This window comes from Lissotriton helveticus, chromosome 6 (assembly GCF_964261635.1).
Source record: "Lissotriton helveticus chromosome 6, aLisHel1.1, whole genome shotgun sequence".
Classification (NCBI taxonomy): Eukaryota; Metazoa; Chordata; class Amphibia; order Caudata; family Salamandridae; genus Lissotriton; species Lissotriton helveticus.
Window position 1 is genome coordinate 2,074,525,827 of NC_136067.1, and position 25,783 is coordinate 2,074,551,609.

Below are 25,783 nucleotides of genomic sequence, written 5' to 3' on the forward strand. Positions count from 1 at the left end.
TATCATTAAATAGTGTGCCAAAAAGGGAAAAATTCTTGTATAAACAAGCACAGATTGAAAGAATTGCAGTAAAAAGCAAAGTGGGGATCTAGGAGACCACAGGCCCTCAGTTCGCTGAGTGGGGATGATGGATGGGTCGATAAGGAATCTACAGCTAGATCTTGTTTCTACCAGATAAGGAGTTACAGATCGTATGTAACTTGTCTATCTGATAGAGATGTCTAGCAGCAGATTTCCTTATCTTAGAATCAGATACCCAAGCAATACTATCCTTGGAGGAGGGGCTGAAAACTAACCACACCAACGATCCCCAATAAGTGAAGCTGGTTAGAAAGCTAGAATGGGGCTAGACAATCTGGTGCGACCTACGATCGGGGAATTCAAAGGGACCAAGGACAAAGTGACCTACAAGGGATGCATTCAAGAGATATGTACATACATGCATATAAAAAAATAAAGAAATCCCTGTAGACACACAAGTCATACAGGATATAACAACAAACTATCCACTCCTCCCAAGGCAACTCATGTCCTCCGCCAGTGAGTGGGAGGATGAGACGTGGAGGAATGAGGGACACTCCCAGAACAGAGTGACAGAGATAATACATCCTACTATTGTAAAAGAAAAGGTTACAATAGTAACTGAGGTGGAGACAGAAAGACAACACTGGGAAACCACAACACAATGACTTATATAGCAGGAAGGCATCACCAACTACAGCAAAACAAGGGCAATAGCATGTGGAAAGTCCACAATGAAAGAGAAGAAGGCTGCCAGGGGAAATGAAGGGCCGGAGGAGACTAAGGGCAACAGAGTTGATTACGACAATCACACATTGCCCAAATGGAAGCAGGGGAAAAAAGGTAAGAAACCTGACCAATGCTTCATGGAAACTTGAGGAAAAATACGATAGAAAGGGAAACCCAGTCGCTTGTGAAATAAGGATACCAGGCAAGGATCCAAACAATCAAGGGGACCGGTGTCCCAGAAAGAGACTGAAAGAACAGCAGACACAGCAGCTACCCAAGGGGGTGATGGCAGAGATGTGTAAACAAAACGCAGGAAGCAACAGCAGCAAATGTACCCCAAGTGAGTGGGTAGAACACCAAAAAGGGTATAAACTCAGCAAGAACAGGGGCACAAGAAAGGGAAACATCCTTTACAACACAACTTTTACCACGCAGTGTCTTTACGACGCAACTTTTACAATGCAAACCATTACAACTCATTGCGCTGGGGGGCTCTCTAGGATAGGGAATAAGTTTAATTTACTATCCAACACCTTCACTAGTGTCCACGGGGACTGGAGTTGGAATAGTAAATTAAACTATTCACTATCCAGCACCCAATCAATCAAATCAATCAATCAATCAATCAGGGGTTTGTTAAAGCGCGACTACTCACCCGTAAGGGTCTCAAGGCGCTAGGGGTGAGGGGTGTGCAGGTTCCATTCCATCAAGGAGGGGGTCTGTCGAAGAGCCAGGTTTTGAGGTTTCTTGCGAAGATGGGGAGCGATGTTGTCTGTCTGAGGTGGAACGGAGCCATGCTTTGGCAGCGAGGAAGGAGAGGAAGGAGAAGGAGCGGCCTCCCGATCTGGTCTTTCTGGTGCGGGGGACCACGGCGTAGGAGAGCTGAGCTGATCGTAGGGTCCTTTAGGGTGCGTGGAATTTGAGTCGGCTGTTCAGGTATGCTGATCCGGTGCCGTGGAGGGCCTTGTGTGCGTGGGTGAGCATCTTAAAGGTGATTCTCGCCTCGACGGGGAGCCAGTGGAGTGTGCGCAGGTGCTGGGAGATGTGGCAGTGTTTTGGCAGGTTGAGGACCAGTCTTGCGGCGGCGTTCTGGATGTTCTGTAGCTTGCAGATGAGGTTTTTGTTTATTCCGGCGTAGAGTGCGTTGCCGTAGTCGAGTCTGCTGGTGACCAGGGCATGAGTGACTGTCTTTCGGTGTTCGAGGGGGATCCATTTGAAGGTCTTACGAAGGAGGCGGAGGGTGTGGAAGCAGGAAGATGAGACAGAGTTGATCTGGCGGTCCATTTTGAGCTCGGAGTCCAGGATGATTCCCAGGTTGCGTGCGTGGTCTGTGGGGGTTGGCTGGTTTCCGAGGGCGGTGGGCCACCAGGTGTCGCTCCAGGCGTCGGGGTTTGGGCCCATGATGAGTACTTCTGTTTTGTTGGTGTTTAGTTGTAGGCAGCTGTTTTTCATCCATTTGGCGACGGCTTCCATGCCTTCTCGAAAGTTGCTTCTGGCGGTGTTGGGCTCGTTGGATAGGGAGAGGATGAGCTGGGTGTCATCTGCGTATGTTCTGACGATGGGGGCAAGTGGAGCCATGAAGACGTTGAAGAGTGTCGGGCTGAGGGAGGAGCCCTGGGGGACTCCGCAGGTGGTAGGTGTGGGGTCCGAGAGGAATGGGGGGAGTCTGACCCGCTGCGTCCTGCCAGAGAGGAAGGAGCAGATCCAGTCGAGGGCCTTGTCCTGGATTCCTGCGTCATAGAGTCTGCGTATTAGGGTGCGGTGGGAGACTGTGTCGAACGCCGCTGATAGGTCGAGGAGGATGAGGGCTACTGTTTCTCCTTTGTCCAGTAGGGTGCGGATGTCATCTGTTGCGGCGAGGAGGGCGGTTTCCATACTGTGGTATTTTCTGAAGCCGGATTGGGAGGAGTCGAAGATGTTGTGTTCTTCAATGAATGTGGCGAGTTGGCTGTTGATGGCTTTCTCGATGACTTTCGCTGGGAACGGGAGCAGGGAGATGGGTCTGTAGTTTTTTTTTTTTCCACAACAAATTTTATTGATTGAGCAGGTAAAAGCATATATGTGGCACTCCACAATCAGGAGATCACCACCAAATATCATGACACATTTCAGTATTATTGCATAGCCCAATCATTGAAAAGAGGAAAATACAAACCACCACCCCCCACCTCCACCCCCTTACCCCAACCACCCAACTTCCCGTCTACCCACCCCTTATCCCTCCCTAAACCCATGCACGTGATCACAGTAAGCTGTCCGCATTCGGTCGTAGTGTGCTCGGTATGGCGCAACCCCCTAGGCCCGAGGCTCCTCCTCCACCTGTAGACCATCCTCCTGTTCCGCTGGAGGGTCCAGAAGCAATCCCCTATACTCCGCCCATCGTTTCCAGATTTTATAATGCTTACGGGGGCATCCTCTGGCCTCAAACACTGGGCGCTCCAGCCCCATAAAGTAGTCCAGACCCGCCTTCCATGTACACATTAGAGAGGCTCTCACTCCCTTCCATGCCCTCACCAAGTCCCTCTTTGCGACAGCCAAACCCAGGAACAATAGGTGGCGCTTGTATATATTTCCACCTACACCTTCTAGTACATGGAGGAGCCCCAATCGGGGGGTGCGGGGAAGATCCCACCCCAATACCTCTGACAGACAACTCCATACCCCACTCCAGAATCTGGTCAGGCCAGCACAAGACCACACAGTGTGCAGCAGCGTACCCCTCTCAACTCCACAGTGCAGGCACTCCGGAGACACTATCAAACCCGCCTTCCACAATCGTTCAAGGTTGTAGTAGGCCCTGTGTATGTATTTGAACTGAATAAGCCTGAGTCTTATCGTTATAGCCGTCCCTCTTGGGGACTCTAGCGCCTCCCTCCAATCATCATCGTCCAAGGGTCCAACATCTTTCTCCCATGCATCTTTAAGGGGGAGTAGGGAGGAGGAGCAGTGCGTAACCAGCGTCTGGTAGATTCTGGACACTTTCTTATCGCCAAGGTCACCCATGAAGACTTTCGCCTCCACTGGGCTGAATTCCGGCAACGACTCCAAGCCAACAATGCTACGCTCTAGTGCATGACGAAACTGCAGATAGCGAAATAATTGGGTCTTGGGCATTTGAAACTCAGTACTTAGCTCCTGGAATGATTTGAGGGTGACTCCGGTCAGTACGTGTCCTAGTGACGAGATCCCGACTGCATCCCACCCACCAAACCCCGTCAACGAGGCCGGCCCGGGGAGCCCCCCGTTCTTCCACAACTGAGTCTCTGCTGTTAATCTGCCCCACCAACCCATGCGACGCAGCACTTGCCGCCACACAACAAATACCACTCGCGTGGTACACGGCAGCACGCGCCGTAGCTTGGCCGAGTATAGGATCGTGTGCAACGTATTGTCGCCCATCAACGAGCGCTCTAGGGCGTACGCCGGGTCTCCTCTGTTCCCATACCACCATTCGTTAAGTACCAACAAGTGGGAGGCCTGATAGTAAGACAATAGATCCGACGTAGCCAGGCCACCACAATATGTGGACAGGAAGCACGTCCGCAATGCCACTCTGGCTGCCCCTCCAGCCCCTAGAAATCGGCTCAGGACAGAGTTAACTTGTCTAAACCATTGGAGAGCAATATGGTGGGGGTGGTTCTGCAGCTGGTACAAGAGGCGCGGGAGTTCGACCATCTTGAAAATCGCAGATTTACCAAAGATGGTAAGAGGCATTCAAGACCACGTTTTGACATCCGTCTGGACCTTCTCCCACACCGGTACCACGTTGCGTTCCCACGCAACGTCTGCGGACTCGGAGAGGAACACTCCTAGGTACTTCAATCCCCCGGCCGCTACGTGCAATGTCGATGCCCATGGGTCTGCCACTACCCCACCGCCCAACACCCACAGAGTGGACTTACGCGGGTTCAGACACAGGCCCGATACTTCCCCGAAGATGCGCATTATCTCCAAGACTCGGGGGCCGGATCTGTGCAAATCTGTAAGAAAGAAGAGGACATCGTCTGCATATAGTGCAATTCTGTCGGTGAGGTTTCCACCCCACTCAAAGTCCCGCATCTGCGCGTCTATACGAACCCATGAAGCCAGAGGCTCCATAGCGAACGCAAATAAATACGGGGAGAGCGGGCATCCCTGTCGGGTCCCCCGGCCGATCGGAAACTTCTCAGAGACCGCCCCGGAGACACGCACAGACGCCGTGATATCGGTATAGAGCAGTTTGACGTAGGAGATAAACACCGGGCCCAGGTTGAGGTGTGGCAGGAGCGCGAACAGGTATGTCCAACTGACCGAATCAAAGGCTCTATCTATATCTGCTAGTAGGAGGGCCGCCCGTCCTCCTTTGGCCCCAATAGCATCCACTGCCGCCTGTGCCCGCCTGATATTATGCCGTGTCGCCCTATTTGGCATAAACCAGCCTGATCCGGATGGACCAGGTCAGTTACATACGGGAGGAGGCAGTTCGCCAAGGCCTTAGCCAGCAGCTTGGCCTCTATATTGAGTAAGGAGATAGGGCGATAGGAGTCCGGCCTGTCAGGGGGTCTGCCAGGCTTTTGAAAGACCACAACTTCGGCGTGTCGCCAGTCAGCCGGCAGTCTACCCTGCGATCGCGCCGCCTCCAGTGCGGTCCTGTAATGGGACCCCAATTGGAGTTGGAATGTCTTATAAAATTCGCACGGGAAGCCGCTTGGTCCAGGCGCCTTCCCCGTGTTGAGCTGTCCCAGCGCGTCGCCCAGTTCCTCCGCCGTCAGGGGAAGGTCTAGTGCTGTTCTGGTTTCATCCGAGACTGCCTTCGGAGGCAATTCCCCAATGAATTTATCAATCGCGTCCGCCGATAGGCAGTCCCGCGGAGCATATTGCTCCATATAGTAGTGGGCGAAGCTCGCCGCCAGTTCAGCCGGGTCCATGATCGCCACGCCATCCCCATCGGTGAGACCCGGCAGTGTAAGTGGCTGGAGGGTACGTTGACATAGCCTATGGAGCATGGTACAGGACTTATCTCCCCATTGATAGACTCTGCTCCGCGTGGCCAGCCACGCTTGACGAGCCTCGTCCAGTAACACAGATGCATATGACTGTTGTGCCTGCAGGAGCAAACTCACCGCCACCGCGTCCCAACCTCCCCGGCACTGCTGTTCTAGAGTTTCCACCTGCGCTGCCGCCTCAGTGATGGCCTCTCGACGTTGTCGACGTGCCGCCGCACACCAAGCAATATCCACCCCTCTTATGGTGGGCTTCATGGCCTCCCAGACCACTACTGCATCTATACCTTCCACCAGATTTTCTTGCCAGTAATGTGCAATCGCACCCCGCAGGTGCTGGAGGTAATCGGCCTGTTGAAGGTGCCATGAGGACATTCTCCACCGGAACGGCTGACGTGCCCTATGTAGTCCAACCCCTAACGGCTACCGGGGAGTGGTCAGACAACCCTCTAGGTAGGATCCCTGCCTCCCACACCCTGTTCAGGAACGCATTGGGCACAAACGCATGATCCAGTCGCGAGAACGAACCATGCATTGCCAATACATACGTGAAATCTCGCACTTTGGGATGCATATGGCACCACACATCCACCCAGCCCATCCCCTCCACCATCGCATTCAACCGGGTAGGGGCAGCCGCTGTCAACATCCCCTGCAATCTCCGACGGTCCATACACACGTCCATTACTTCGTTCCAATCACCTCCCAGCACTGCTAAGGACTCCGGGATGTCCGCCCACACCGCAAACAACTTCTCAGACAAGGACCAATGCAATGGGGGAGGGGCATAAATACTGCCAAAAACCACTGGTTCAGTGCCTACCATCCCTTTAATAAAAATGTATCGACCCTGTGGGTCAGACCACTGTTTCTCATGGACATAGGCCAGCCTGCGATGTACCAAAATAGCAACCCCTCTTGACCTCCTCGAAAACCCGGCATGATAGACTTGCTGATAACCAAACCTCTGCAGGCTAAGCACTTTCGTCCCCATCATGTGAGTTTCTTGCAACACATCCGTTGCCTCCCTCTTCCCCCATCGCAAGATCGCCCCCCGTTTGATCTTGTCTAGCATCCCCCTCACATTCCATGTTATCACACGCATGGACTCCCTGGGGAGCCCTGGAAGCGGTGCGTCAGCCATAGTCGAATGGAACGACCCCATCGGGCCCCCGGTGCCACGCCCAAGCACACATCACAGTCATTGGCAAAGCATTAGAAATCATGTGCAATCCCCCCCATCCACCCCTATGACCCTTAACAACAATAACCTCCCCCCACCTTGTCCCCAACCAGACCCCCCCAACCCCACCCCCCGTCCCCCCTTGCCCCCCACCCCTATACCTCATACAACTCTGAAGTATCTGTCGCGGCATGGGCATCCTCGGGCCCAAAACAGAGCGCCCAAGGCCAACCATACCAATGGATCCCAACTACCCCTGCAAACAATAGGAGCCCCCCCCCCCCTAGACAACTCCCACTAACGTAGGAGGCAAGTAGCCCCTATACAGGAGCACCCCGAACCCCTCCCCCCACCCCACGCAATGACAGTCAAACAAACAAGCCGTAGCAGGAGGCGCAGAAGTCAATCATCAATACAGTAGATACAGCGATACAGCTCCTCTCCGTCGGAGCGCACGGCATCTGCAGCAGGGCACACAGCCCCACAGTTTCTCATCAGCCCTTTCCAGACTGATCGGAGTCGCCAGGCGCAGTCACGGGAGACCCACTTCTAGAAGCAGATCGTTTCCTAGATCGAGACCTTCTGTTCCTTTTGGCTCGGGCAGTCTGGTCCCCTCGGTCCTGCGATGAGTCTCTCGAGCGTCCCGGGTTTAAACCAGGTTGAGCATGGGGCCTGACACTCACCGTTTCATCAGTCCATTTGAAAACATCCTCCGGTGTGTCAAAGAAGTGAGTACGGGATTGAAAAACCACCCGAAGGCGGGCTGGATAGAGCAAGGAGTACTGAATTTTTAGGCCTCGAAGTTTCGCCTTGGCGGCAATGAAGGAGTGCCGCTGTTGTTGTACAAGCCTGGTGTAGTCAGGGAAGATCACGATCTTTTGGTTTTCAAAGAGAAGGGAGTCTTTGGCCCTTGCCTCCCGCAATATAGTGTCTCTGTCGTGAAAGTTCAGGATTCTAGCAATCACTGGTCTGGGCCTCTCTCCCGCCGGCGGCTTCTGTGTCAGGGCCCTATGAGCGCGTTCAATTATGAAACAGCGGGATAGGACATCCGGGGGGAGCCAGCTCTCCAACCACTGGGATAGAAACTGTTCCATGTGGCCCTTCTCACAACCCTCCGGAAAACCCACAAAGCGAAGGTTATTTCTGTGCGCCCACCCTTCGGCATCCTCCACACGGAGCGCCAGGCCCCTTTGAATGTTTTCCATCGCCGCCATTTTCCGCTTCAGGGTCCCAACGTCGTCCTCCACCACCGAGATCCTAGATTCTGTCTCTGTTATTCGTGCCACTGCGTTGCACAGGTCTTGGCGCAATAGGTTCACGTCCGCCCCAACCGCCCCAATCTTGGCATCCAGCATGTCCCTTGACTGGGTAATGGCCGCCATGAGCGCTGCGTTGTCTGGTCCCGACCCCTGACCACCAGACGCTCCGGAGCCTCCACTTGGTCCCGTAAACTTGTCAATGGGTCCCTGCTTGGCAGGTCCACCCCCCCTCTGGTCATGGTCTGGCACAATTTAGGCTCCTGCCTTCGGAACAGTCGCAGGTCTGCTCGGCGAGGTATCCCGCGTCTCCAATAACCGCTAAAGAAACAGTTCAGGATGGCCTTCCCCGCCTCCACACCTCTCGCAAACCGCTTCAGTCCTCCACTGGGGGGGGCACATGCAGGGTTCCACGGGGCAATCCTCAGACCTCAGGTTCGCCGCTCCCTATAAGCTCCACTGCCCCCGGGTATAAGGGTCCACGACTCAGTCGCCTACTCCAGCGCAGGGACGCTGTGGGCCTGCACGCAGCTCCGGTCAGGAACCGACGAGATCGGCGCAACACCAATCTCGCTACACCTCCCGGTGCATGTGGCTCCAATCCTGACCGTCCACTGCCAGATACTCGCCGCAGATGGCCGGGGGTCCCCCACACCTCTATCCGCCACCCCAGGGCGGTCAATCGGGTCCCTCCGCGGGCTCCAGCCCCACTGCCTCCCAGCCAGTCGCTCGGGGCCCCAGATATACGCCGTGTGCACCTCTCTCCACTGCCACCAGCATCCGCTTGCACACCAGGTCGCAGGCACCACCTCCAGGGGGGATCAAATATCGGGGGGGCCCCTAGACCAGGAGACCAGGCAAGTCCAGTTACTCCCGGGCCAGAGAGCGTGTAGGGTCTCACTCCGGGGGGCCCGCACCACTATTAGTCCCGCTGCTGCCCGGCCTCTGCCTCAATCGCGCTTTACCTTCGGCGACCGGGGGGTCGCCCAAACTCGAGGCCCCGGCCTCCGGATTTCGACGTAGGCCGCAGTCCCCTCTCAGTGCTTTCGTGACGCCTGCACACACTCCTCCACCGTAGGGCCTTGTCGCACCTCCTCTCACCGCTCCGCCGCCGGCCCAGACCCCGGAGCGCAGGCCCCACCGCCACTACAGCCAGCTGACTCCGGGAGCTCCCGGCCGGGGACCGCCAAAATCGAGGCCCCGGCCGTCCACGATGTGTGTAGGCCCCGGGGTGCCGCCGCCGCTATCTCCGCCACCGAAGATCCAGGAACCCAGATTTTTAGACCGGAGGGCACCCTTTGCCAGCCACTACCTCCGCCACAGGTGTGAGGTGGGATATGGGTCCGGAGGCCAGGATAAATGGACGGATTAATAACGGGCTGGTGGGAGCTTTAGCAAGCCACGTCCACCATCTTCACCCTCGTAGCCACCGGGTCTGTAGTTTTTGAGGTCGGTGGGGTCCGCTGAGGGTTTCTTTAGGAGGGGGTTTACCTCGCCGTGTTTCCAGTCGTCGGGGAACGAGGCAGTCGCCAGAGAGCGGTTGATGGTGTGGCGGAGCATGGGTGCGATGGTGTCGGCGGCTCTGTTGAAGATGTGGTGGGGGCAGGGGTCCGTGGAGGCCCCTGAGTGGATTGACTTCATTGTCTTCAGTGTGTCTTCGGTGGTGAGGGCTGTCCAGTCATCAATCGCTGGTTTCCGGGTGTCGGGGGTGGTTGGTGGGGGTTCAGTGTGTTGGTTGTCTTCGTCGAAGTTGTCGTAGATGCTCTTGATTTTGTGGTGGAAAAAGGTGCTGAGTTTGTCGCAGAGGTCTTGTGAGGGAAAGATGTCGGTAGACTCACTGGTGGGTTGAGCGAACTCCTTGATGATGCTGAAGAGTTCCTTGCTGTTGTGTGCGTGGGTGGACATTCTGTCTTCAATCGCTTTTTTCCTTGTTTCTCTGATGAGTTGATGGTGGGCGTTGGTGTCGGCTCTGAAGTTGTTGCGGGCTTCTGTGGATTTGGTGTTTCTCCAGGCCTTTTCGAGGCGGCGGCATGTGCGCCTGGATTCTCGAAGTTCGGTGGTAAACCATCTGGCTTTCTTGGCACGGGTATTGTTGTTTTTCTTGAGGGGGCTATGGTGTTGGTGCTGTCCGAGATCCATCTATGCAGGGTTCGGGCTGCGGTGTTGGGGTCGTTGTTTTCCGCGATGGTTGGGGTGGAGTTGTTGAGTGAGGAAGTGAGCTGGTCGTCGGTGATTTTGGTCCAGTTTCTTTGTGGAAGCAGGTACTGGTGTCTGTGGATGGTGGGTGTTCTGAAGGTGAAGTGGACGCAACGATGGTCGGTCCATGGGAGTTCGGTGGTGTGGCTGAAGGGGATGGAGTTTCCTGTAGTGAAGAGAGGGTCGAGGGTGTGTCCTGCTGAGTGCGTGGGCTCGGTCACGATCTGGCAGAGTCCAATGTTGTGGAGGTTGTCCAGGAGGCATGTGGTGTTGGGGTCCAGTTGATTGTCGAGGTGGAAGTTGAGGTCTCCCAGCAGGGTGTAGTTGGTGGATGCGATGGCCTGCGGGGAGATAATGTCCGTGATGGAGTTGGCGAAGGGTCCGCGGGGTCCAGGGGGTCGGTAGATTAGAGTTCCTCGGAGGGCGGCGGTGGGACTGGCCAGTATCTTGAAGTGAAGGTGTTCCATCAGTTCTGTGGACTCGTCAGGGAGTGTGTTCAGACGGAGGCTGGATTTGTGGACGATGGCGATTCCTCCTCCCGGGTGGGTGGGGCTATCCTTCCTGGAGATCTTGTATCCTTGGGGGATGGCGATGGCGATGTCCGGTCCCGAGGTGGTGTTGGTCCATGTTTCGGTGAAAAAAGCTACGTCCGGGGTCGTGCTGTCAAGTAGGTCCCAGATTTCTGTGGCGTGTTTGTGAAGGGATCGGACGTTGAGGAGGATGCATTACAGGGTCTTCGGTTCGGTTGTGTTCTTGTGGGCGGGTTGTGCTGGATCCGTGTTCTTGGCGGTGCTGAAGGTGTGCCGGCAGCGGTGACAGCTGAAGGGTCCATGGGTGTCGGCTGGTGATGCTAGCTTGCAGTTGTTGTTGCAGCCTGGGTTGAGTGCGTGGAGTGCTGCTGGGTCGTAGCGTTGGCGGGCGGAGGTCCAGGGTTCCTGGTGCTGGTCGCGGACGGGTCGCAGACGGGCGCAGACGTGCTTGCCTTTGACGCGCTTTCGGTGCACCAGCGGCACGCCCGCAGCCCGCAGTGGCCGCCATTAAGTAGGGGTCGGGGAGGGCTGGACAGCTGGGAGGCGGGAGCGGGGAGGGGAGCTGGATTGGGCCGGTCGCACTGGGGGGGGGGTGGGAGGGGTCACGGGGGCAGCAGCGGCGGGGAAAGGTAAAGGGAGGAAAGAAGGGATAAAGAAAAAGGGAAAATAAGCAGAAATAAGGCACAAAAGAGCAGAGATGCAGAAAAGAGCAGAAAGGTGAAAGATAGAAAGGGTAGAAAAACGAGTGAAGGAGCAGAGGGAGAGAAAGGGAAAATGAGCAGAAATAAGGCACAAAAGAGCAGAGGTGCAGAAAGGTGAAAGATAGAAAGGGTAGAAAAACGAGAGAAAACGAGTGAAGGAGCAGAGGGAGAGAAAGGTAAAATGGGCAGAAATAAGGCACAAAAGAGCAGAGATGCAGAAAGGTGCAGAAAGGTGAAAGATAGAAAGAGTAGAAAACCGAGTGAAGGAGCAGAGTGAGAGAAAGGAGACAGAGGTCCACTGGACCACCAGGGATGAGGCGCAGGGAAACCTGCGGGTGGAGGAGGGCCTCGATCACCAACACTCAAGAGTGCAGGGGCAGGGGCACCTCACTTAATGGTGGAGCTGCGAGGGTGGGAGAGCAATTTCACTGACAATGAGTCAGTGGTCTGGCTCGCCTGTCCCCGCAGTGGCCGCCATTAGGTAGGGGTCGGGAGGGCTGGACAGCTGGGAGGCGGGAGTGGGGAGGGGAGCTGGATTGGGCCGGTCGTGCTGGGGGGGAGGGGCCACGGGGGCAGCAGCGGCGGGGAAAGGTAAAGGGAGGAAAGAAGGGATAAAGAAAAAGGGAAAATAAGCAGAAATAAGGCACAAAAGAGCAGAGATGCAGAAAAGAGCAGAAAGGTGAAAGATAGAAAGGGTAGAAAAACGAGTGAAGGAGCAGAGGGAGAGAAAGGGAAAATGAGCAGAAATAAGGCACAAAAGAGCAGAGGTGTAGAAAGGTGAAAGATAGAAAGGGTAGAAAAACGAGAGAAAACGAGTGAAGGAGCAGAGGGAGAGAAAGGGAAAATGGGCAGAAATAAGGCACAAAAGAGCAGAGATGCAGAAAGGTGCAGAAAGGTGAAAGATAGAAAGAGTAGAAAACCGAGTGAAGGAGCAGAGTGAGAGAAAGGAGACAGAGGTCCACTGGACCACCAGGGATGAGGCGCAGGGAAACCTGCGGGTGGAGGAGGGCCTCGATCACCAACACTCAAGAGTGCAGGGGCAGGGGCACCTCACTTAATGGTGGAGCTGCGAGGGTGGGAGAGCAATTTCACTGACAATGAGTCAGTGGTCTTGCTCCCCTTAGCACCCCAAAGCGCTATGCGTTGTAAAGGTTTGCGTTGTAAAAGCATGCGTTGTAATGTCATACATCCCACAAGAAAGGAGAAAGGGGGGGCACACAAGGAAATAGTGCCCAGGAACAATCACAATAATATGTCAACAAGATGCTGATATCATAAGGGCAGCAAGGAGGTGGAGTCGTGAAATCCAGGCCTGAACCAAGGGAACATAATATGAGTTGGAGAAAATCCATGTGTCTCACAGAGTCATACAGAACAAAGAGAAGGTCCACACCGCAGAGGGTTGAAGACCAGACATGGAGATAGCTTGGCCAAGAGCGTGCCTGCATGTGGTATCACTATCGCCCATATGGAGGAGACAGAGAAAAGAAGAAATTGAATCCCGATACGGGATACTAAGTGTATAGACAGCTTATAAAACACATCTAAGGCATAGAAAATAAGGTCCCTGAAACAGGGAACAAGGCTATAGTGTATCCGCACAACGTAACAGTAAACCGATCACAGAGTAAGCGTAAGGGTACAAAAAATCAAGTGGCAGAAAGAATCTCTAAGAACAGACCTCCAGGAGACCGCAAAGAAAGATGCATTCCAGGTCTGTGGAAACAGAGCCTGTCATTGACAGCATAATTCAAATGAAAAGTACCTGTAGAAAGCAGGAACACTACACCTGTGTCTCCCTGGAAGGGAGAGCGTACTCCACCCTTTGAAAATGGACAAGAATCAAAAAGAAGGGAAACAAACTGTCCCCAACAACCTTAGTACAACAAATAGTTAAGACTCTGCACCACCATGATGATCTCTGAACCAGCATAAGGCTGAGTTGGCATATGCCCCAAACAGGGGGACATCATCAAAAGGCATGGCAATCAAAGTAGTTTGCGCAGCCTCTGAAAAACTGAAAGTACGCAACAATGCACACTGACGTAGAGCTATGGAAGAGGCCATAGCCAAACCAACAGAATCGGGGTATCCATACCACAGCGGATGCTAGAAATTGCAGCTTGTTGCACATCACATACAAGAGGAACAAGAGCATTCCAGCCGTTCTCAGAAATGGAGGGCAAGAGGTGTTCCACTGAGTCCCAGAGGGCGTGGGAGAAGCAGGCAAGGACACAAGAAGTGTTCAGAGAGTACAACGTAGACTAGAAGAGAAAATATGCCTACCACCAGCATCAAATTTCCTGGCTTCTCGCTCCAGAGGACAGGAGGGAGAAAATCAATATTTTGGGTGGCCAATGCAGTCTGAAACACAAAGAGTCAGGAGGGATCCCCTGGAGTAGGTGATGCCTGTGAGGAATAGAGCGATCCACAGGGGGCCCTGTTTTAGGTTTAGCCCAAGCATCCAGGAGGATATCGAAATGAGTCACTATAAGAAGTACAGGCTCAACCTTTGACTGGTCAGGATGTAGAACACTGAGTAAAGGATCTTTTGACAATTCCACTGAAGGAAGTTGTCAATCCAGTATGATCGAAACTCGATTGAGCATGTCCGCCAGAGCGGAACTCCCCTCCATAGCCAAACCAGAAGAAGACAGGAAGCTGGAGAAGATTACAAGCCACTGGCGTCCCCCAAGTCAAATAACCAGTTATTTATATTTATTTATGCACTTATAAAGCATGCAGCTACCTAACATGGTCACCCCGCACTGAACATTCGGAGGTAGAACAACTTAGGCAGCAGGTGGAGAAAAAAAAGAAGACTGCATAGGGGGTGGAGCCATCTCCGAAATGGGAGTGGGACACTACACACCATCTGTAGTACTTCCCCAACCATGGTTCTTAAAGGAAAAACCAGAGGAAGGGAGTCTGAGATAGTCAGCTCTATAGGCGCTACATCCAATGCCGTAACCGAAGCCAGTCGACGACGAGAAGGTGATGCCTTGACATCGGAATGAGAATCGACGGCACCACTAAGGGGACGGCAGACAAGAGTCCAATGCCAGCATCAGAATGAAAGGATCAGAAACAAGAGCCGAAGGTGGGAGGAGTGACGGTGCTTTGCACCATCTTCACTACAGTGTCAGAAACAGGAGGCCGGCCTGAAGCTGAGGGAGAACCCGCCGGCAGGGTCACAAGCATGACCTCGTGTACGTTCATGGGACCCGAGAGCGGTCTAGAGGTAGGTGACAGTCCAGGAATAGAAGGACGAGTTTGAGAATATTGGGCTAGATGTAGGTAGGCTTTTACCGGTCGGTAAAAGCCTTTTCCCATGTAGGTGGCTATTTGACCAATTCTGTGAATAACGAATCGGTATTTACCGATTTGGTATTTACCGAATCATCATTTACTGATTCGGTATTTACCGAATCAGTAAATGATATGTCGGGAGAACTGTAAACAGTGCTTCTGGGCTTTAAGAATTCGTTATTTACCACCAACAAATAGGTGGTGGTAAATAAGGAATTCCTATGTAAATGCATAAATGTGCATTTACACCTGTGCCATGTGACAGACATAAATGCCCTTAGGGCATGTATGTATCCCACATGTGCACACCAGCACTAATCAGGGGTGCAACAGGGTGTCAAAGTGACACCCTGCCATCCTTGACTTCTTCATAATTTTACCGAATCGGTAATTACCGATTCGGTAATTGACATTCATTCCTATGAGCCTCCAGGCCAATAGGAATGAATGGCAAATACCGAATCGGTATTCGGTAAATACTTTATCTTACCGATTCGGTATTTTTTACTGAATTATTATCTACATTGCAATTACCGATTCGAAAATATCGAATCTGTAAAACTCTGTATTTTCGAATCGGTAATTGTAAATTACCTACATCTAGCCCATTGTCTCATCAGGGTCAAAGATGCCCCGGCCCTTGAATATGTGGGGAGACGCGGGGCGGACCGATGCTCCGATAATTCAACAGAACAGTTGGGATCAGCGGTAGGCGATGAAGGTTGGCGGTGCTGTGACTTCGACCAATGATGCCAGGACTTAACTCAGGACGTCGAAGGAGAATGATGCCTGCGGCAACAGCTCTTAGCACTGATGAGCAGCCAGTCTGCAGCGCATGTAGGGGATTGAGGACGACGAGAAGACTTTGATGACTGTGACATCTGCAATACCACACTCTGTTTTCTTCAGTGAATTTCTGAGACTTTATAAACCTACCTTTAGACCCGGTCACCAAAGCGAACCATTTTAACCTTGTTTTTTTCCATCGAGTCATGATGCTCCTCCCTCCCTCAGCAATATGGTTCATGCCATGGTAGTTTTCATGTTTATTTGATTTGACGAAAGGGATTTCAAACAAACTAGGATACAAGGAGTTACGTGTACTTATTATTTAGGTTAAAATCATAATGAAGAGGCCTCAGAGCTGTTAGGATAGTTGTTTTTCTGTCTAAATACATGCAAACTGTGAAGTGGTAAATAGTGTACTGTGGTAATAAATGAATGGCATCTGTCCTGTGATGGGTGTGAGAGTGCGTTTATTCGAACAGTTACTTTAAAACCCATGTGTTACTGAGCCACGTTTAGTTTGGTAACAGAGGCCGATAGAGCTGCACAGAGCCTTGAGCTGCACCAGCCATGGACAGAAGCCAACAGTGGCCGGATGCTCTTCCTCAGCCCCTCAAAGGGTCCCACACATCCCTACAGAACAATCATGTCCCTGGCACAAAGCCAGGAGGACCAGCAGCTACTCACCCCAGGGTCTGTATCTTGCAGTTCGGGTGTTTCAGTCCTTCACCCAGCTGTGCGATTCCAGAATCTCCCAGTTTGTTATAATCCAGATGCAGGGCAGTGAGAGCCTGACAAGTACTGAGAACTGCAGCAAGGTCTGCACAGCAGGAATCTGTGAGGGAGCAGGCATTCATCCTGGAGGAAATGTGACAAAGATCACACAGTGGCAGATCATTAGAAATGGCATCATGCATCATGTAACACATGCGACTATGTTCATTCAGTGCTGCTGCATCTAAGTACATTTTGGGGATCTGCTCTCAATGTGTTGTCAGCCCTGTTTGTACATAATCAGACTTTATCTTTCGGGTCAGCATCTCTTTTTTGATTTAAGCCACTGGAAGCTATATATGACTTGGAGCCAGTCATGATGTGTCTGACAGTGAATGTGCCATTTATTTCAGCAGTTAAAGTTCAAGTACTGGGACTGCACTGGACGTGTGACTTCAGCTGGGCAGTAGGTCCCTGTGATGTCACACTGGTCAGGTGGCCCCAAGCTAAGCAGCTGGTGCCTATGATGTTGCATGTGAAAATTACCTCCGCCATGCAGTTGGTGACTATGACGTCACAGGTGAATGTGACCTCAGCCATGCAGCTGTTGCCTATGTGACCACCATGCAGATGGTGTCTATGAAGTCACAGGTTAATGTGACATCAGCTGAGCAGCCGGCACCTATGACGTCACAGGTGAATGTGACCTCATCCATGCAGCCGGTGCCTATGACGTCACAGGTGAATGTGACCTCAACCATGCAGCCGGTGCCTATGATGTCACAGGTGAATGTGACCTCAACCATGCAGCCGGTGCCTATGATGTCACAGGTGAATGTGACCTCAACCATGCAGCTGGTGCCTATGATGTCACAGGTGAATGTGACCTCAACCATGCAGCCGGTGCCTATGATGTCACAGGTGAATGTGACCTCAACCATGCAGCCGGTGCCTATGACGTCACAGGTGAATGTGACCACAGCCATGCAGCCGGTGCCTATGACGTCACAGGTGAATGTGACCAGAGCCATGCAGCCGGTGCCCGTGATGTAACGCTGTTTTGTGGATGTGACTGTGGAATGCTGAGGGAGCTTTGACTTACCCTGAGAGTGCATGAGAGTTGGAGAGTAGGAGGTGAGCATCAGGGCGCTCGGAGACGATTCCCCTGTGAGTTTGGTAAAGGTCCCCAGACTCAAGGCCATGGTAGAGACCCTCCCTCCGTCATTAAAGCATGGGTCTAGAGGTGAGCACTACAGGGAATTTCAGGATACAATTAAATGATATAAAAATATATCATGAAGCGGAATGGAGACTGGCAACGTGAGTGAACGTGGTGCCAGACTGAGTTCAGCAGGCGGGGATCATCATTCCCACTGATAGTGTTTGGGAGAGACTCCCTGCAGCATCATAGTATACCAGCATAGTGTGCTCACTCACCGTGGGATTAAGTCAGAACAGATGATAAAAACAGGCTGTGTTCATCCTACAATCAGGAAGTGACTACACTGGGCCAAAGTCATCTTGTTCTGCTCCATTTGTCACCAAGTAGGGGAATAGATCTTACTCAAACCAGACCTGGCCATACAGCTTGACACATATAACACCAGGTCTTCCTCCCACAGAAACAGCCAGGCCATGTCCGCTCTATTCCACACTGGCTTCAGCTTGCTGGTCCTCCTCATTGGGGTGCACAGTGAGTCATCGGCACAGTTACCAGAGTCCTGTATCTGGGCATATATATAAGGAGATTCTGATTACAGCACTCCAAGTTGTTATAGTTTATTAGAGCTTTAATGTATAGCCCTCAACACTCAAGTTTTTATACACAGAAGTGTTCAAACAAGCACACTCAGTTGCAGTCCGCCTTACATAGGGGGCCTCAATGAAATCTATGCATAACATCTCCTTCCGGGGGAATATACTTCAACCGTGTGTTAAATATCCTCCTTCTACAATCAGTCCACACTGAAGCACAAAGTGTGTTTGCCAACGGAAAGATAGAAATGGACTTGGTATATGAATCAAATTTGATGTATTCTTGCTTTTAATTTGTGTTTAATACCATAAAGAAGTTTAACACACATTTGGGTGGTAGCGAGAGATGCAACAAAGTGACATAATTAATGAAGAGTGCACTTATGCAAAAAGAGTAATTTTTTTTAAAACCAAGAAGCAGGCTTATCTGGATACACCTGAAAAGTATTAACTCCCTTGTCCTCAGAAGGAGGTTTTAATGCATAGTTTATATTATTTCTCACATGCGTCCCTGCAGTTTAGCGTTTCTCCTCCATCTTCATCTGACCCGTTTGATGGTGTCATTAGGTGGAGTGTGAGCCAGCGTGCAAGCGCTGCTCTGTGAATAGTTGGAGTAGTTCAGTACGGAGAGAAGCTCTGCCCACTCTCCCACCCTTATCTTTCATTGGCTTGTGTGTTTGCTCTTTGTAAATGCTGCCTTCTGATTCATTATGAGACTTGTTAGTCCCACCTTATGACAGCCATGTCATCATTTGTATCCTCCCATGGCTACTGGCCCCTTTACTTGGTTGTTACACAGGCGTGTACTCATTTGCTTTTGAAAGTGGAGCCCGCCACAGCTCCAGTTGGCGTGCCTTCTTCCCCCCTCCCTTCCTTTGTCTGTGCCTTCTTTTCCCGGCCCTCCCTCCCATTGTCCGTGCCTTCTCCTCTCCTCCCCATCCACGTTGTCCGTGCCTTCTATTCCCCCTGCCCGTTGTCTGTGATGCCAAGATGCCAACCATTTGCAATGCAATAGGTGTCACGTAAATTGGAGACCTATTGCATTGCAAATGCTTGTTATTGTTGGCCATGTCCACTTTCACAATAGCATGCACACCACGCTAAATAAGTAAAGTGTTGGCCGCACTTTTGTTTTCCAGTGTGCAGCTTGCCAAACGGAAAATGCTACTTACACAGTGTTAGGATTTGGGTGTAGTCCTCTTTCTGTACCCATGGTTTGGCATCATGTGATCGGCCAGGCTAGGGATATAGGACGGTCCTACCTTCATTTCACTGCTTGATATCGATAGTGTGTGGGTTCCTGTTTCCCGGTGTTTGGTTCCTGTGATTGCTGTTTTCCCTGATTCTGATTCCTCACGGGCTCGTGAGTGACTCTAGATCCCTTTGGGATTTAATCCTTTCGTTTTCCTGATTCTTCCCGTCCTTTGTTTCCCGTTCCCGTTAGTTAGCTAGTCCCCTTCTGCCCATTCCCTCCCAGTACATTCCAGTTCCTGTGTTGTGTAACGATACAAAAGGGATTTAGGGATTCCTGTTTCCCCTTAATGCTAAAAGCCTTTTGAGTACTATTGCTCACCTCGATTATATTCAGGAGCTTAGTAACGCGCTTCGGAAACGAACGCTCGTATCGTTTCCTTGCGCGTCTTTTTTACCTTTCTTTGTCCTTATGTGCGGAAATGACGTTTTGGGTCATTCCGCGAGTATGCTCCTGATTACGAGTGTTGAGGATACTGGCTTTCCTTGCCCCTTATGTCCTGCCCCTTCCCTCCAGTAATACGTGAACTAGCAGGGTTTTTTGTGTATGCCGGAAATAAAGGCATTCTTTTTCCCCTGACAACGAAAGAGACACCTTTGGAATTATTGATTAAGAGCTTCGTGCTTTTCCTGATACAAGAGGAGTTATCTTGCATTGGAGTAGGCGTTTTTGTTATATGCTGCCCGAAGATTTCACGAAGCAAAACCTGCATTGTAGACTGGTAGGAGTGATGACTATCACAGTATATGATCTTTTGCTTTAGCACTGTTGGATATATTTATAAAGTGTGCTCTTGTCTATTTAGGTGCAGAAGCGTGGAGGAGGGAGATGTGACCTTATTTATCTAACCAGGGTGGAAGCGGACTTGGTGTCTCCTGATAATCTTCCACCCCCTTTTCTGGTTCATGTGCACACTCATAGTTATATCTTCTGAGTGGTACATGGGTTGGGGAAGTGGATTGGTTTGTTCCTGCAGTGTGCGGGCTAAGTGGACGGAATCCAACACCCAGAATGCATCTGTTCTCGGCATGTACAGCTGTAGAATCTCATGCTTATGCATAGATCGCCATCTAGTGTTGGGCCCGGATATTTGCACTTTGTTTTTCTTCGAAGAAGTCTTACTAGTCACAAGGTAGGCGACTCCTACTTTCGGTGATAGTGCCCATGGTCATCGACTCCATCTTCAGATTGTTTTTCCGCAGAGGGTGAGACAATGGAGTATTAGTAAAGAATAGCGATGTCCATGTGTATGTAAGAATAGTAACAAGAGAACTACAGCAGCTACAAGTATCCGGGGAGGTGGGTGGGCACATGAGATTCTACAGCTCTACATACCAAGAACAGATGCATACTGGGTAAGTAGCATTTTCTGTTCGAGGCATGTGAGCTGTAGATCACATGCTTATGGATGGACTAACAGCAGTCCCACCTAAGTGGTGGCTATCCTGTAACTGATGGAGTTATCTGAAATAGCATTTTAAGTACTGATTGGCCCACATTAGGTTGTTGTCTGGCTAACACATCTACACAATAGTGTTTGGTGAATGTGTGTGGTGTGGACCATGTTGCAGCTTTAGGGATGTTCCCTAAGAAAGCCATAGTAGCTCCTAGCTTATGAGTGGAATGTGCTCTAGGGGGTACCGTTAGAGTCATTTTGGCTTTTGCATAGCAAATCTGAATACATTTAACAATCCCCCTAGCAATATTGATTTGGATATATAATTGCCCTTGTGAGGTGGTGCTAAAGGACAACAAGTTGTTTGGTCTTACGCAAAGATTTTGTTCTTTCTGTGTAATACAACAGTGCTCTTCTAACATCTAAGGTGTGTAGAGCTCGTTCTGCAACGGAGTCATGTTTAGGGAAGAAAACAGGTAATTTAACCGACTGATTTATGTGGAATGCAGATTCTACCTCAGGTAGGCATTTAGAATTGGTACGAAGAACTACTTTATCTTTGTGTAGCTGAAAAAATGGTTATTCTATGGTTAGTGCTTGAAGTTCACCCACTCTCCTTAATGAGGTGATTGCAATGAGAAAAGCTGTTTTCCAAGTGAGGAATTGTAGTTCACTTTTATGGATGGGTTCAAATGGTGGGCCCATTAACCTTGTGAGGACTATATTAAGATTCCACACTGGGGCAGGTGGGAGTCTTGGTGGTATAACTCTTTTCGGTACTTCCATAAATGCCTTGATTACGGGCACTCTAAGAGTGATAAATGTTGCCTATTTTGAAGATAGGCTGTAATTGCAGCTAGATGCAGTCTGATGGATGTATAGGCAAAAGATGACTGCTGCAACTGTAACAGGTAGCAGATAATGTTTTGTATGGAAGCATCAAGAGGGTTGATGTTATTGTTATTGCAATAGATAACAAATCACTTCCATTTGGCTGCGTAGCCGGCTGTTGTGGTAGGCCTTCTGGCCTCCTTAATAATTTTCATACAGTCTAGTGGAAGGTTCAGATAACCAAACTCTATGACTTCAGGAGCCAGATCGCCAGGTTCAATTGTTTGGGATCTGGTTGTTTGATTTCTCCATGGCTCTATGTGAGAAGACTGGGAGTTAAATGTAATTTTTGATGCGGTACCTGAGAGAGTTTTAACAGCGTTGTGAACCAGGGTTGACGTGCCCATGTTGGAGCTACTAGGATTAGAGTGAGAGATGTTTGCCTGTATTTCCGAACCACTGATGGAATGAGTGGGAGAGGCAGAAAAGCATAAGCAAATATCCCTGACCAATTCATCCATAAAGCGTTGCCTTTGGATAACAGATGTGGATACCTGGAGGCAAAGCTTCGGCATTTTGCGTTTTGGGGTGTTGCAAACAGATCTATGTGAGGGACTCCCCAAGCTTAGAAGTATGGGGGGAGAACTTGAGAGTGAAAATCCCATTTGTATATTTGATACCTCTGCCTGCTGAGGAGGTCCGCAATCTAGTTGTTGACTCCTGTTAAGTGTCCAGCTAGGAGATAGATATTGTGGTGACTAGCCCACCTCCAGATGTCTTGGACTAAGTGGGACAATTGGAGAGTGTGTGTCCCCTTGCTTCTGTATGTAATACATAGCTGTCATGTTGTCGGTTCGCACCAAGACAACTTTTCCAGTCATGTAAGGCTTTGAGAACTAGAAAGATTGCAATCAGCTCTAATTGATTGATGTGTAGCAACCTATACTGGTGGCTCCAGAGACCTTGCACTGTGTGTTTTTGAAGATGAGCTCCCCAGCCAGTTAGGGGTGCGTCCGCTGTTAATACGGTCTGTGGAACTGGGTCTATGAAGGGCCTTCCTTTTGACAAATTTTGTGTGTTCCACCATTGCAGAGAGTGATGAGTATGGCAACCTCACAACACTAGATCAGTTAATAGGCCGTGTGACTGGTTCTACTGACTGGCTAAGCATTCTTCAAGTGGACGCATGTGAAACCTGGCATGGGGAACGATTGTGAGGCAAGACGGCATCATAAAGACTCAAGCGGGAAGTGAGTGATTGGCTAAATGTTGACCTGCTACTGTAAACTTGAAAAATTTGCAGTGAGCCGGGTGGATTGGAATGTGAAAGTAGGCGTCTAAAGTAGACAGAAAGTCGCCCTTTTGCAAAAGAGGTAGTACCAGTTGAAGTGTTACCATGTGGAAATGGTCTGACTGTATGTAAAAATGTAGTTCTCTGAGATCTAATATTGGTTTGAGAGAGCCGTCCTTTTTGGGAATTAGGAAGTAAAAGGAATACACGCCCCCGACTCTTGATATTGTGGTGGTAAGGGCTCTATAGCTCCTTTTAGGAGCAGGGACAGTACCTCTTGTTTGAGGAGGTGCAGGTGATCCGCTGAAAGTTTGTGTGACTTTGGGGGAATGTTTGGAGGAGTGTTGATGAACTCAAGGCAGTAACCAGAGTGGATAATTGTAGAACACATTTGTCTGTTGTTATTGATTGCCACTTTGGTAGGATTTGTGACCGTCGTCCCCTGACAGGTGTTAAGTGGTCGGAAGAACTATGGGCAAGTCACTGCTTTGTATTGGAGGGAGAGGTGTGCGTGTTGGAAGGAACCTCTACCCCTGCCCTTGCTGTTGTTTCCTCTATAACCCCCTCTGAAGTACGTTTTGGAACCTGAGGGTTGATTATTGTCCTTATAGGTGGAGGCAGTTTGCGAGGAACATTTTGGGACCCTGCCCGATAGAAAGAGCGCCGAAAGGAACCACAGCCTTGTGTAGACTGAAGAGCTCCCATAGATTTCGCCACTACAGTATCTTTTTTCATCTTCTCAAGTGAAGAATTTACCACCGGCCCAAAAAGGTGTTCTTTATCAAACGGTGTGTTCAATATGGAGGTCTGAACCTCAGGTTTGAACCCAGATATGCATAGCCAGGCGTGTCTTCTTAAAAGGACACTGGTGTTTACCGCTCCTGCAGCAGTGTCAGCTGCATCTAGGGAGCACCTAATTTGCTTGTTGGAAATTCATTTTCCCTCATGTACCAGGTCGTGTGCTTTAGATTTATGTTCTTGGGGTAAAAATTGGATGATTTGTTCCATTTCATCCCAATGAGCATGGTCATATCTGGCTAGCAATGCTGGTGTATTAGATATGTGCCAGAAGCTAGTTGCCTGGGAGGCTATGGTTTTCCCTGAAGCGTCAAGTGGTTTTGACTCCTTATCTGGGGGTGGAGCATCTCCATTAGTTTGGGAGTTTGCACTTTTGCGTGCATTGGAAACTACTAACAAGTCTAAGGGTAAATATTCTCTTATGTAAACTGGATCAGATGGTGCAGGCTTGTATTTTTTATCCACCATGGGGGTAAGGATACGTGCCCTGACCGGATCATTATATACCTTGTCTACATGCCTGATCATTTCCTTCAGCATGGGCAAAATATGTGTTGTTTTTTGCGTGCTGTTTAATGTTTCAAAGTGGAATTCCTCTTCAAGGAGCTGGACCCCATGGTAATTGCCAAACAATTCAATATATCCTACACTGTCGTCTGGTGGAGAGGGCCTGGTAGGATATAGGTCAGGATCATTGTATGTGGGCAAGTCAGTGTTGTAGTCATCCCACTCATCTGTAGGTCCTGGCTTATCATCATCTTTATTATCATCCCCATCACCATGATTGTCAGAAGTATGTGGTGAAGCTGGCACAGGTAGAGGTGAAGGTGGTGATGTAAGAGGAAGAGGAGGAGGGGGAGGGTTTGTTCAAATATTTCTCTTCTTCAATGGAATATGATATTACTTTTCGGTATGAGCTCCTCTCATTAGTGTCACCTTAGTGTTAATATGTCCAGTTTTTTGATGTATGACCAATATTTTCTGTTTCAGGTCCGGTTTTTTGAGCAGATAACCAAAACTTTGCTTTTTAGGCTACTATGGTGTATCAATTTGTTTCGGCGCCGAAGATTTTGGTGTAGACGGCTTCTGGGTCGGTATTTTCGGTTCCGAGATGGTTTTCTGTGCCGAGTGGTGATGGTCGGAGCTGGACTTTGTCTTCGACCCCTAAGGCTTTGGTTCGGAAGCCGACTTGGGATGGGGTTTATTGATGCCGGAATGCTTTTTAGTGGGCTTCAGTGCCGAGCCAGAAGGCAGGCGTCAGAAGCGTGGTCTAGGTGCCGACCGGGGCCCGAGGGTGCGGGTTGGTCCTGAGCCTTCTTTTTGGGGTGGCTTGGGAGTTGGGCGTTGTAGGGACAGTACTTACAGTATGTTGTTCATGCAGGATGTCTTCATCCTGGACAGAGCCATCGTCGGAGAGGGAGATCTGTTGTTGTTCATCCTCTTCTTCGCTAGCTTTGCCAGCTTCTTCATCAGATTCAGGTCTGACGAGGTCCGGAATGGAGCCTGTGTGTTGGCTCTGCATGTAGCGTTGTGGAGCCCGACTGTCACGAAGAGTCTTTTTGGAGTGGAAAGCTCAGCATGCGTCATAGTTCTGTTCACTGTTTTCCAGTGACAAACACAGGTTGCACACTTCGTGTGAGTCGGTGCTGGGGCATTTCGCATGGCACAGAGGACAGAATTTAAAGGGAGTTCGTTCCATCGACTGGGAGACCAACCGGGGGCCATGCCAGACGGCCTACCACAAGCTCTCCGATTGAAATAGGGTTTTTATCAATAAACACGATACACAAAGAATGGAAAACGCTACCGGAAACAAAACCGTTGAGGGTGAGTGTTCTACGCACCGAGAGAAACTGAAGGATCAGCTTCGAACCAGAGCGCAGCAAATAACATCCAAACCTGATGGCGGGAAAAAAAAATCTGAAGATGGTGCCGATGACCATGTACACTATCACCAGAAGGAGGAGTCACCCATCTTGTGACTAGGAAGACTTCTTTGAAGAAAAACAAAGTGAAAACATCTGGGCCCAACACTAGACTGTGATCTATGCAT

General features: G+C 50.5%; 1 protein-coding gene across 2 annotated transcripts in view; it reads right to left on the reverse strand.

Annotated features, from left to right (window-relative positions):
• Positions 1-25,783, reverse strand: part of LOC144764017 (ribonuclease inhibitor-like) — a 168,094-nt gene that overhangs the window by 18,635 nt on the left and 123,676 nt on the right. For both annotated transcript variants that reach the window (XM_078650144.1, XM_078650145.1), the window contains exon 11: positions 16,381-16,551. In XM_078650144.1, the coding sequence (XP_078506270.1) occupies positions 16,381-16,551 (171 nt within the window). The remainder of the gene's footprint in view (positions 1-16,380; positions 16,552-25,783) is intronic.